Here is a 12,339-nt window from a genome sequence, read left to right on the forward strand (position 1 = left end):
CTTCTGCAGTCTTTCTCCATTTAAATAATATTCAACTCCTCTATTCTTCCTGCCAAAGCGCATAACCTCACATTTTCCCACATTATGTTCCATCTGTCACTTTTTTGCCCACTCACTTAACCTGTCAACATCCCTCTGTAGACTCCTTGTGTCATCCTCATCACTTGCCTTCGCAAATTTTGTGACAGTACATTTACTTCCTTCATTTATGTCATTAATATATATTGTAAATAATTGATGTCCCAGCACTGATCCCTGTGGCACTCTACTTGTTATAGGTTGCCATCCTGTAAATGCCACCCTTATCCCAACTCTGTCTTCTATTAGTTAGACAATCCTCTAACCATGCTAATATACTACCCCTAACACCATGGACTCTAATTTATTAAGTTGCCTTACGTGCGGTACCTTATCGGTACTTTTTCATTTTGGAAATCCAAATATATTACATCTACTGGTTCCCCTTTATCTATCCTGCTTGTTATCTCCTCATAAAATTCTATTAAATTTGTCAGGCATGATTTACCCTTCATGAAGCCATGTTGGCTCTGCTAGATTATGTAATTCAAAATGCTCTGCTATAACATCCTTTATAGTAGACTCTAACATTTTCCCAATGACAAACATTAAGCTAACTGGCCTATGGTTACCTGTTTTTGGTCTCCCTCCCATTCTGAATAAGGGTGTTACATTGGCAGGTTTCCAATCCTCAGGGACTTTTCCAGAATCTAAGGATTCTTCGAAGAATAATACCACTGCATCCTTTATCTCTGTAGCTACCTCCTTTAATACCCTAGGATACAGCCCATCAGGTCCAGGGGGCTTATCAACCTTTAGATCCATTAGTTTCCCTAGTATTTTTTCTCTAGTGATAATTTTGTATTTATTTCCTCCCCGTCTTTTGCCCCTTGATTATTTAGTATTGGAATGCTATTAGTGTCTTCTAACGTGAAGACTGAAGCAAAATATTTATTCAATTCCTCTGTCATTTCCTGGTTCCTCATTATTATTTCCCCAGCCTCATTCTGAAGGGGCCTATGTTCACTTTGTTCTCTCTTTTCCTTTTTATAGAGTTATAGAAGCTCTTATTTTCTAGTTATATTACTTGTTACTTATATTTCTTGCTAGTTTACCCTCAAAGTTTATTTCTCACTCTTTATTAATTTTTTGATCATCTTTTATTGGTTTTTAAAACTTTCCAAATCCTCTGGCTTATCACTAACCTTTGCCAAATCGTATGTCTTTTCTTTTAATTTTATGCTATCTTTAACTTCCTTGGTTAACCCATGGTTGGTTTATCCCCTTCTTTGAATCCTTCTGCCTCACTGGGATATATCTTTGTTGAGTCATGAACTATTTTTTTTAAACATCATTGTTCATCAACTGTTTTTTCTGCTAAAATTCTATCCTAGTCCACTCCAGCCAACTCTGCCCTCATTCCTTTGTAATTACCCTTATTTAAGTTTAGCGCAGTTGTTTCTGACCCAAGTTTCTCACTTTCAAACTGAATACTAAATTCTACCACATCATGGTCACTGTTTCCTAGGGTATCTTTTACTCTGAGGCCATTTATTAAACCTGTTTCATTACACATTACCAGATTCAAAATAGCCTGATTGCTGATTGGATCCACAACATATTGTTCTAGAAAATTGTCCCGAATACACTCTAAGTTCTTGCTCATGGCTACCTCTGCCAATTTGATTTTCCCAATCTACATGAAGATTAAAGTCACCCATGATTAATGTGCTGCCTTTTTTACATGCCCTCATTATCTCGTGATTCATTCTCTGTCCTACAGTATAGCTGCTGTTCGAGGACCTATAGACTACTCCCATCAATGTCTTCTTGCCCTTATTATTTCTTACCTCCACTCATATGGATTCTACATCTTGCATCTACGTCATCTGGCCACTTCGAGCCTGCTCCACATTCAATTGTATCATGGCTATTTTTCTACCTCAACAACATTTTTTCACACAATCCCCATATGCCTTGCTGTCTTTATTATCCAGAAAGCTATCGACCTCTGTCTTGAACATACTCAATGACTGAGCCTCCACAGCCCTCCAGAGTAAAGAATTCCAAAGATTCACTACCCCTGCATGAAGAAATTCCTCCTCATTTCTATCCTAAATGGCCTTCCTCTTATTCCAACATTTTTCCCCCTAGTTCTAAACCCTCCAGCCTGCATCTACCTTGTTGTGCCCTGTAAGAATTTTATATGTTTCAATGAGACTGCCTCTCACTCTTCTAAACTCTGGAAAATGCAGGCCCAATCTCCTCAGTCTCTCCTCATAGGACAATCCCGCTATCCCAGGAATCAGTCTGGTGAACCTTCATTGCACATTCCTGTATGGAAAGTATATCCTTCCTTAGGTAAGGAGACCAAAACTGGAATATTTTTCAAACCATTGATGCTCATTATGAATTATGTTTGCGCCTGTTGCAAACTCACTTTAGACAAAGCCAGATGCAAAACTAGATTTCAGAGGCAAAAAATCAAATAGACACTGCATCTAGTCCCCAAATCACTGATCTTTAGAGGACAAATTGGATTTATTAGCTACAGCTTGTTGTACTCTGTGGCGCTAAGTGGGCCAAATGTGATTGAAAACATTTTGCTTGAGCATTGAAACTGCAACAATTGAATTGGTAATAGGAATGGATGGGTCCAGAAATACAGGAATCTAATGACTCTTTAAAAAATAACTAGAGTGTGAGTTTAGTTTGGCAAACATGAAAGGCTAGCCTTGCATTGTTGAGGATGATCTATAATCAGTATTTCTTTTTCCATCCATTCACAGGGTGTGAGGGCTGCTGACAAGGGTAGCATTTATTGCCTTACCTTAATTGAGAAGGTGGTAATGGGCCACCTTCCAGAATACAACTGAGTGACTAGCTCAATCACTTCAAAAGGCCGTAAAGGGTCAACCACATTGCTGTGGGTCTGGAATTACATTTAGGCCACAGCAGGAAAGAACAGCAGATTTCAATCCCTATAGAACATTAGTGAACCAGATGAAATTTTAGACAACTTGGTAGTTTCATGGTCATGAATTATTACCAAGCCCTCTGGATTATAAGTCCAGTAACGTTACCACTATGCTACTGTACTCATTATTAAAAAATGAAGTGTATGCAGACAATCAAATAGTCTAGACTGTTCATCTGGAGAAAGTAACCTCATTGTTCCTGCAACCGCACTTCCTGATCCATAAAGGAGACTTCAGCTCAATCTTAAAAGGTGAACATTACCTGTGCAGCCTTTAAATTAATTATTTCGGGAGCATAAGATGTTGTTCCTATAATCTGTTTATAGATGATTAATACATTCACTACACACATAATCAATAATAACTGCTAATTAATATTTTGTTTTCGTAAATTTTAATGCAGTTATGGTTCACAAAGTAAAATTATTGTTTTGATAATTCCTATTCCCACCTGATGCCCAGCGGGCCAGAGGTTTGACCATTCAAAGTTCCCCCGTGTAATAGGTGAGCAACAGTATAATAAGCCATGTAAATTGTGGAATCAGAGAGTGACTCTATCAGCCATTGGTCATCCCACGGCAGACGAGTACCTGAAAGAGTAAAAATACAATTTACTGAGAAGCTGCCAAACAATTTGCAGTGCGAAAGTGCTCATGTACAGCAAGATGTTGAAACACAGTACATTGAGAAGGAAATATGGTGAAGACCCTGCAGGATGGAAAAAAATAAAAATGGGCAGGTGAGGGCTGAAGCCACAAAGAGAAGGGCTTTGAGGGCACTTTTGAAAGCAGGGAATGAAGCAACTACAAAAAAAATGTTCTAAGGAGGGGCTTCTGAAGATGGGGTACAGCTTGGAGAGATGTCAGTGTGAGCGGGGACAAAGTATAGTCAGAAGATGCCAAATGGATAAGATATGCATAGCCATGAGAGGCTGGAAGAGATTATAGAGGTAAAGTAGCAAAATTTTAAAGTGATGGTTAGAACCTTGACATTTACAATCCTGAAGTGTGCCAGCTGGCAGCAGTCTCATCCCACAAGTTTACCACAATTAAGGTAAGATTTTCAGCCCAGAGCTTTGCTAACCCAAATATAGAAGAGAACAGACACCAGCTTTCAACTCCTAAGAGACTGTGTGCATTTACAGAAACAACTATCAAGCTGTTTACATGAGGAAAAGATGGTGGGGGAAACCCTGAGCAGGCACTTACAGCAACACATCGTATTTTCAAATGGCGTATTCTTCTCTTCATATGAATCACTTCATTAATTCCCATGAGCTGAAGAGATGATGCAAGTTATGGCTAGGGTCTTCCCAAGCAAAATGATCTTTTGAGCAAAGCATGTCAATTATTCTTCATCGCCAAATAACCACTCAAAATAAGATCAGCTAACGCCTACAGGTAGGTCTGCATCTGCTGCAAATGGTGAATAGTACATGGCATTACGGGGAGCTATGGAGGACACAATACTTAATAGGTTCATCTTTCATACGTACAAACATATGATTTTGGAGCAGGAGCAGGCCATTCGGTGTGGTGAGCCTGCTCTGCCATTTCATATCATCATGGCTGATCTGATTTTGGCCTTTGCTTTCCTGTTCAACTTTAAAAATGTGTAATGACCCTGCCCCCACTGCTCTCTGGGAAAGAGAATTCCAGCCTAATGACCCTCTGAAAGAAAAAAAATTCTTATCATCTCCAACTTAAGTGGAAGGCCCCTTATTTTTAAATGGTGTCCCCCAGTTCCAGATTGTCCCATAAGGGGAAACACCATTTCAGCAACCACCCTGTCAAGACCCCTCAGGATCTTATGTTTCCATAAGATCACCTGTCATTCTTCTAAACTCCAATGAACACAGGTACAACCTGTCCAACCTTTCCTCATGAGACAACAACTCATTCCTGGGATAAGTTGAGTGAACCTTCTCTGTACTGCTTCTAATGAATTATATTTTTTTAAAAATAAGGAAATTGAGAAAATTACGAAGAGTATGATGAAAGCTAGCTAGAAATATAGAAATTGATAGGGTTTCTACAGGTACTTAAAGAAGGAAAATAATAATTAAAATGAGTGTTATTCTTCTACAGCAAATCTGGGGAATTAATAATTGGAAAAAAGGAAATGGCTGATGCATTGAACAAATATTCTGCATTTTTCTTTATTGTAGGAGATACAAATAACAGTCCAGAAATAATTGTAAATCAAGAGTTGAAGGGAGGGAAGAACTTAAAACAGTCACCATGGAAGGGGCACTGAGAAAATTATTAGAATTAAAGGCTGTCAAGTCCCCAGGTACTGTTGGACTTCATCCCAGGGTCTTAAAAGGAGTGGCTGCTGGGATAGTAGATGCATTGATTGTAATTTTCCAAAATCCTCCTAGATTCTGGAAATGTCCCATCAGATTGCAAAATAGTGAATATAACTCTTCTATTCAAGAAAGGAGGGAGACAGAAAGCAGGAAACTGCAGGCCATCAGCTTAACATCTATCATATGGAAAATACTGGAATCTATTAAGGAGGTTATAGCACACTTAGAAAATCAGAATATAATCAAGCAGAATCAACATAGTTTCCTTATTTCCCATTAATTCCCTAGAACTCTCTCTCTAGAGGAACAACTCTCACTTTAGTTATTCTTATCCTTTTAAAAACTCCTATCTAAATAACACTATCTGTTTCTATATTTTAGCTAGCTTTTCCTCACTCTTAATTTTTCCCTCATTTTTTTAAAGTCATTCTTTGCTGGTTTTTATATTCTGTACAATGTTCTGACCTGCCAAGAATCTTCGTGGTATTGTATGCTTTTTCTTTCAATTTAATACTGGCCAGGATTTTCCTCTCTGCGATTTGGGGGCGGGGCCCAGTCGCCGAGGGGAAAATGACGCAGGGTGACGTTGGGAGGAATCCCCGATGTCATCCCGGGCCATTTAAATTTTTAGGAAGGCGGGAGGACAGCGAAAGCAGCTGTCCACCTGCCGACCTGTCAATGGCCAATTGAGGCCATTGACAGGCTAATTAAAGTACTTGAAGACCTGCCCGGCCAACCTTAAGGCTGGCGGGCAGGCCAGGAGCCTCAGCGGGCTTCTGATTATTGATGAAACTTCACCCACTGGCGGGACAAAAATAATAAAGTTTAATGTGTTCTTTATTAACATGTCCTATCTTGTGTGACATTGTCACGAGGGGGACATGTTAATAATTTTTTAATGTTTCTATTTTTAAAGATTTTTCCACTGTCACTATTCTCCCTGAGATAGGACTTTGCCTCAGAAAGAGCGCACTTTGACAGCTGGGCAATCCCCCCCCACCCCCCGCACAGGAAGCGCATCGCACTTCATGTCGGGGATGCCGCTGGGCGGGCCTTAATTGGCCCGCCCACTTAAAATGGCGGCGGGCCCTGTTTCAATGGCGGGGGTTGGCCAAGCCGGTGGGGCCCGCACGCCATCCAAGGGCAAAATTCTGCCCACTATCTTCCTTAGTTAGCCACAAATGATGCATCCTTTTCTTAGAGTCTTTCTTTCTCACTGGAATGTATCTTTGCTGAGTGTTATGAAATATCTCCATAAATGTCTTCCATTGCGACTCTACTGACCTACCTCTTAACTCAATTTCCCCATTCACTTCAGTCAGCTCTGTCCTCACACCCTTAAAATTGCCATTATTAAGTTTAAAGCATAGTCTTAGGCCCACTCTTCTCTCCCTCAAACTGAATACAAAAAACTCGCTCATGTCATGTTAACTGCTACCTAGGGGCTCCTTTACCACGAGGTAATTAATTAACCCTGTCTCATTGCACATTGCCAGGTTTAGTTTTACTCTTTGGGTTTTTAAAAACAAAGCACGGTGTCACCAAATCACTGTTTCCTGATTTACTTGGTGTTCTGTTTGACATTCTTTTTATAAACAAGTAAATTTTAGTTACGTTTGTACAAAAATGACAAGCTCTCAATTGTCTTGCAAGGAAACTAGGCACCTGAGGTATTCAGAAAACCTTATTTAAAGTTCAACTTTAAAGACAAAAAAAAAAAGCTCTCCCTATATTGAATTACCATCTGTGCCCCTGCTCCAACAGTTTTTTTTTAAATATAGAGTGTTTAAGTGTTACACTAACCAAGGCCATATGTTCTCGAGCAGGCATGATCCTGCAGCCACTCAAGGCTGGCTTCAAAATTCCTCCTAGTCTCCTCACAGAATCTGAAAAATAAAAAAGCATATATTTTTCTTCACTCTTTTGAACTTAATATCGGGATATTTTACCAAGTTAGAAGTGCTATACAGGTACAAGTTGCCATTGTTATAGTAGTCAGTAGCTGTGTGAACACTGATACCTCAGGTACAATATAACTTGCTCCAGGTAACATGCACATTCCTTGAATTCTAGCTTCTAGGGTCCCATTCTTGTAACTCCTTTCAGATGTCTCAACAGTAACTTTGACAGATATCAGCAGAGGTACTGATTTATGGCTAGGGGTACAATGGAATACTTGAAACTTGGTGGACAGGAGGTATAATAAAAATTTCCAAGATGAACCTTAACTCGACCTTGCAATATAATTAAACATCGGCTGTATCCATGGAGCTGAAAACATGCCACAGATTAGATGAAAACCTGGATTCTGGATTCTTCCATATGAAGAGTTTTAATTCTAATTCCATCATAAGTAATGTGGATCAGCCAACTACTTCCACAGATCATGGGAGGACAAACTTCAAGTCATTCCATAGGCTATTCTCAAGCACATTTTGTGATGGCGATTAACAAACCTCACAAGAACTGGGTCAACTAATTGCTATTCGTTCAAAGTACAATGCATAGCCCCAAAAGGGAGCTGAAATGGAGTAAAGGGGTAGAATGGCACATACGTCTCTAGCGTTGACAGGCAACCTACAGCCTGTTTCTTCCAAGTTTCTTCACCATAATCCAGGTACCTACATTGAAAATTAACATGATAAATTAAATAAAACAAAACCAATTCTTTACACAAATTGATTAATATCTGGAATAGTCTTCTGGGTAGAGTTGTAGAGGCAAACACATCTAGGAAGCAATTAGATGCCGAGATGTGGAGGATGAAATTGTAACTGTGGAAGAAAATGTGAGAAAGACTAAAGGGTCTTTCTCATCTGTACCTATCCTTATGGACCCAAATACTTAATACTGATTTTAACAGCTGTGAGTTGCACAATGTTCAACAGAGAACATAAAAGCCAATTTGTCACCTGGAAGCACAGTTGTGAAACTCATTCAGAGGGCAGAATTTTGCCCTTGGTGGGCGAGCTGGCCCCACCAGCTCGGTGGCAGGCGGGCAGCCGATCCCTGCCGCTGAAAAGGGGCCCGCCGCCATTTTGAGTGGGCAGGCCAATTAAGGCCCGCCTAGCAGCCTGCCTGACAGAAAGCCCTACGTGCTTCCTGTGCTTTGGGGTGGGGGGGGGGAGAGGAATCCTCAACTGTCAAAGTGCACACTTTCGCGCAAGTGTGCGAAAGAGTGCACTGTTCCTTGAGGCAAAGTGCTCTCTCAGGGAGTTTACTGACAGGTAAGAAAAGTCAAAAAATAGAGAAATATTAAAATTATTAACATGCCCCCCTCATGTAGCAATGTCACACGAGATGGGACATGTTAATAAGAAACACAAAGTTTATTACATTTTTTAAAAATGGACATGAAACTTCATCCCACCAGTGGATGAAGTTTCATGAATAACCTGGAGCCTGCTGGGGTTCCTGGCAGGCCCGCCAGCCTTAAGCTTGGACGGGCAGGGTCTTTAACAAGGTTAATTAGCTTGTCAATGGCCTTAATTGGCCATTGACAGGTCGGTGGGCAGAGCTGATTTCACTGTCCGCCCATCTTCCTGAAGATTTAAATGGACCGGGATGATGTCGGGAATTCCTCCCAACGTCATTTTCCCCTCGGCGAGCGGGCCCCGCCCCCAAATCGCCAAGGGGAAAATTGAGCTCAGAGTTTCTATTCCTGATCATTGCCCACCTGGAAAGTGCATAAATAAATGTTGGGTGAGAGAGAGAAGTGTATTCAGCTGGGATGATTCCCATGTTTAAATACCTCCCAGACACTCCATTAAATAGCATACAAGAAGGCCACTTAGTGGGGTATCAAAGGGTTTCAGTCATCTCAGGATTCATCCAATGCTGGTGGTGGTGAAGGAGTTAAAAAAAAAGAAAATAAAAACTCACCACTGGTCACACAGTGCTACAACACACTCATCAGCAGACCTGGATATAACTTGCTTTTCAGGTTCCATGTAGATCATAGCCTCTTCCTAGAATAGTTGTTAGAAATTTGACTTTAATTGAGATACTCTGCTGTACTATGGTCTGGATTCATTTGAACCCATTTATCTTCCCTTTAGCTGTGAAAATGCTGGGCGGGGAGTAGAAAATAGGAGTAAGGGTCAGTCATTCAGCCCTTCAAGCCTGCTCCGTGATACAATAAATGCCATACTTCCACTCTCTCCCCATACCCTTGATACCTTTAGCGTCTAAAAATCTATTTCTTCTTAAATATATTCAGTGACTTGGCCTCCATAGTCTTCTCTGGTAAAGAATTCCACAGGTTCACTACCTGCTGAGTAAAGAAGTTTCTCCTCATCTCAGTCCTAAATGGCCTGCCCCGTATCCTGAGACTGTGAATCCTTGTTCTAGACCGCCCCCCCCCAGCCAGGGGAAACATCATCCTTAAATCCAGTCTATCCAGCCCTGTCAGAATTTTATACGTCTCAATCAGATCCCCTCTCATTCTTCTAAACTCCAGTGAATACAGGCCTAGTTGACCCAATCTCTCCTCATATGATAATCCTGCCATCCCAGGAATCAGTCTGGTGAAGCGTCGCTGCACTCCCTCTCAGGCAAGTATATCCTTAGGTAAGGATACCAAAACTGAACACATCATCTAGGTGTGGTCTCACCAAGGCCCTGTACAGCTGTAGTAAGACATCCTTGCTCCTGTACTCAAGTCCTCTCGCAATGAAGGCCAACATACCATTTGCCTACTTAACTGCTTGTTGCACCTGCATGCTTGCTTTCAGTGATTGGAGTAAAGGACTGTAAATGCTCACCAGGGGTACAGGCCATTACCAACTTGACATGTTGTATTCCATGCAAAACTAATCAAAGGGGAAGCTCAAACATGAAAGCCAAACATAGCTAGCAGTTTAACCCCTTATCTTATCTTGTGATACAGCACAGCAATTCAATGCAACATGCTGTCTACATAACACTCATTAACTTCTTAATGTTTCAATCAGAATTTCTAATTGACACTGTCTGGTTTTAAGATGTCACTGAATAAATCAAAGGCAATACTTACAGCATCAACCATTTTTCGTTGAATTGGTTTCTTGACTTCTTGAACCTTCTGTCCTTTGTACCCATCCACAAGCATTATCTATAGAAGAAAACAGGTTTGTGAATAATCAACCAAATGTCTACTGAGCCTAGTTGGCAATAAGCTTGCCTTGAAGTTAGACAATTGAGAGTTCAAGCCTTATTTGACAGCTTGATGCCTAATCTAGGCAGTCGCTTCACTGTGCAGTGTAATTACAATTTGACAGGTTTACACAATAAATGTGGAAATAGAATTTAGAATCCAAATAAAAAAATTCTGTCCTCAAGTTTGTAACTTTAAAATAAGGGTTGGATTACATCAGCAGGTCATGATCCAATTATCCCTTCCCCTGAAACTCTCACTTTACGATTGTTCTTGATCTTAACTCCCTATGTATAAAGCCACAGGTAATCAACTTACAAAATGAAACAATTCACATGATTCTTTTTTAAAATATTTGCAAGAGCTTAAATACATTACTAACCCCCTCATAAAAGCCTTTCAAATAAACTCGCTCTTTGGCCTCCACAAGCTTTTCCCGGTCATTCTGGCTTTGAATCTTCAGCTCGTCGCACACAGTTGGTGCAGAGAGGTTCCCATACCCAGGGATTTCAATGATAGGAATCTATCAAACAAGCAGCACAGCAAGAGCAGCATTAAAAGTCACCAGTGAAACATTAATATTCTGAGCCTATGCATCATACAATAATGAAGCAAATGTCGTTTTCTCCTCTGTCATGGATCTGCTTTTTCAAAACTCACGAGGACCTCTAGTGCCAGCTTGTTCCCTTCAACATTACAATACTGGGTAAGACCCTTATATAGCCAAAAGACAAATTGTGTTTTTAATTAATGTTGAGATAAATGTCCAGCAAGGCAAAAAGTTATCTGTATACCCAATTTATGGTGTAGTTCTTTGCTTCTGAGCGGTTAGATCTAGGAGGGCGACAGGAGTCAAGCATAATTTTTAAACTTTTCTAAGAATAGATCTCATATTTAAAGTTTAAAAACACATGGATTATACCTGCACAGATTGGGAGCTTGACTAGGTAAACAAAATTCCATTGAAATAGCTAAAAACATTCATATTTTGTTTAAGGATCAGCATAAAGAAAAGCAGGTTTGTTTCACATTGAAAAACAAAATTATGCTTTCAGTTTCACTCACGCATACTCACTGGTTCAAATGGTAGGACCATTCCATCAGTGATTCCATACTTCTCCCTCAATGCCTGAAGAAACAAGAGTGCTTTTATTCTTTCAAAATTCAGGATACAGTGGTGCCACCGTTTTGGATGCCAAAGATGCAAACAGACTCAGATGGCAAAGGCATTTACACAGAACAACAGCCCACACTGCAGACAGCCTAAAGCATGCAGAGTGCCTGATGAAAATCCTGACTGCTGGAGTTGCATACAAGCTACATTGGGTAAGAATGACAGGTTTCCTTCCTTAAAACACGTAAGCGAACCATTTGGATTTTTACAATGGCTGACAGCTTCCGGTCACTCAATATTACGGGCATCAGCTTTTTATTTCTAGCTTGCTCTTTAAAAATTATAAATGAATGTAAATTCTTAAGCCATCAAAGTGGAATTTAAATTTACAACCAGTGGAATATTACTCCAGGTCTCAGGGTTAATAGTCTAATAAAAAACACTAAATTGCTATCTAGCTGTTGGGGGAGGGAAAAAAATTAACCAAAATTCCTTGTTCCAATTGATATTTAGCAATTCCTGCTTGAAGTTTGAGGGTCAGTGAGGATGGGATCAGTTTCAGCTCTGAACTCTTATCTCTTCCCCTCCTTCCAAAGACTGCAGTGTAATAATTTGTCAACAACTAAGTGTTGAGGCCAACCACATGAGCATGACTATTAGAAGTTAAAGATACAAACAATCCACTCTGTGACTCAATTCCAGGATCTCAAGTAGAGCACTCAAATCTAATTGCAGACTGTAGCTCATTTTACCTCTAGTTATAACAACTTTCAAGCACACTTCACTG

The 12,339-nt window shown here is 40.2% G+C and overlaps 1 protein-coding gene across 2 annotated transcripts in view; it reads right to left on the reverse strand.

The window, feature by feature from the left end:
• Window positions 1-12,339, reverse strand: part of lars1b (leucyl-tRNA synthetase 1b) — an 84,229-nt gene that overhangs the window by 39,575 nt on the left and 32,315 nt on the right. For both annotated transcript variants that reach the window (XM_041193957.1, XM_041193958.1), the window contains 7 exons: window positions 11,514-11,567; window positions 10,821-10,961; window positions 10,319-10,396; window positions 9,187-9,272; window positions 7,860-7,925; window positions 7,108-7,190; window positions 3,448-3,586 (listed from right to left, as the gene is read on the reverse strand). In XM_041193957.1, coding sequence (XP_041049891.1) covers window positions 3,448-3,586; window positions 7,108-7,190; window positions 7,860-7,925; window positions 9,187-9,272; window positions 10,319-10,396; window positions 10,821-10,961; window positions 11,514-11,567 — 647 coding nt within the window. The remainder of the gene's footprint in view (window positions 1-3,447; window positions 3,587-7,107; window positions 7,191-7,859; window positions 7,926-9,186; window positions 9,273-10,318; window positions 10,397-10,820; window positions 10,962-11,513; window positions 11,568-12,339) is intronic.

This window comes from Carcharodon carcharias, chromosome 8 (genome assembly GCF_017639515.1).
Source record: "Carcharodon carcharias isolate sCarCar2 chromosome 8, sCarCar2.pri, whole genome shotgun sequence".
NCBI lineage: Eukaryota > Metazoa > Chordata > Chondrichthyes > Lamniformes > Lamnidae > Carcharodon > Carcharodon carcharias.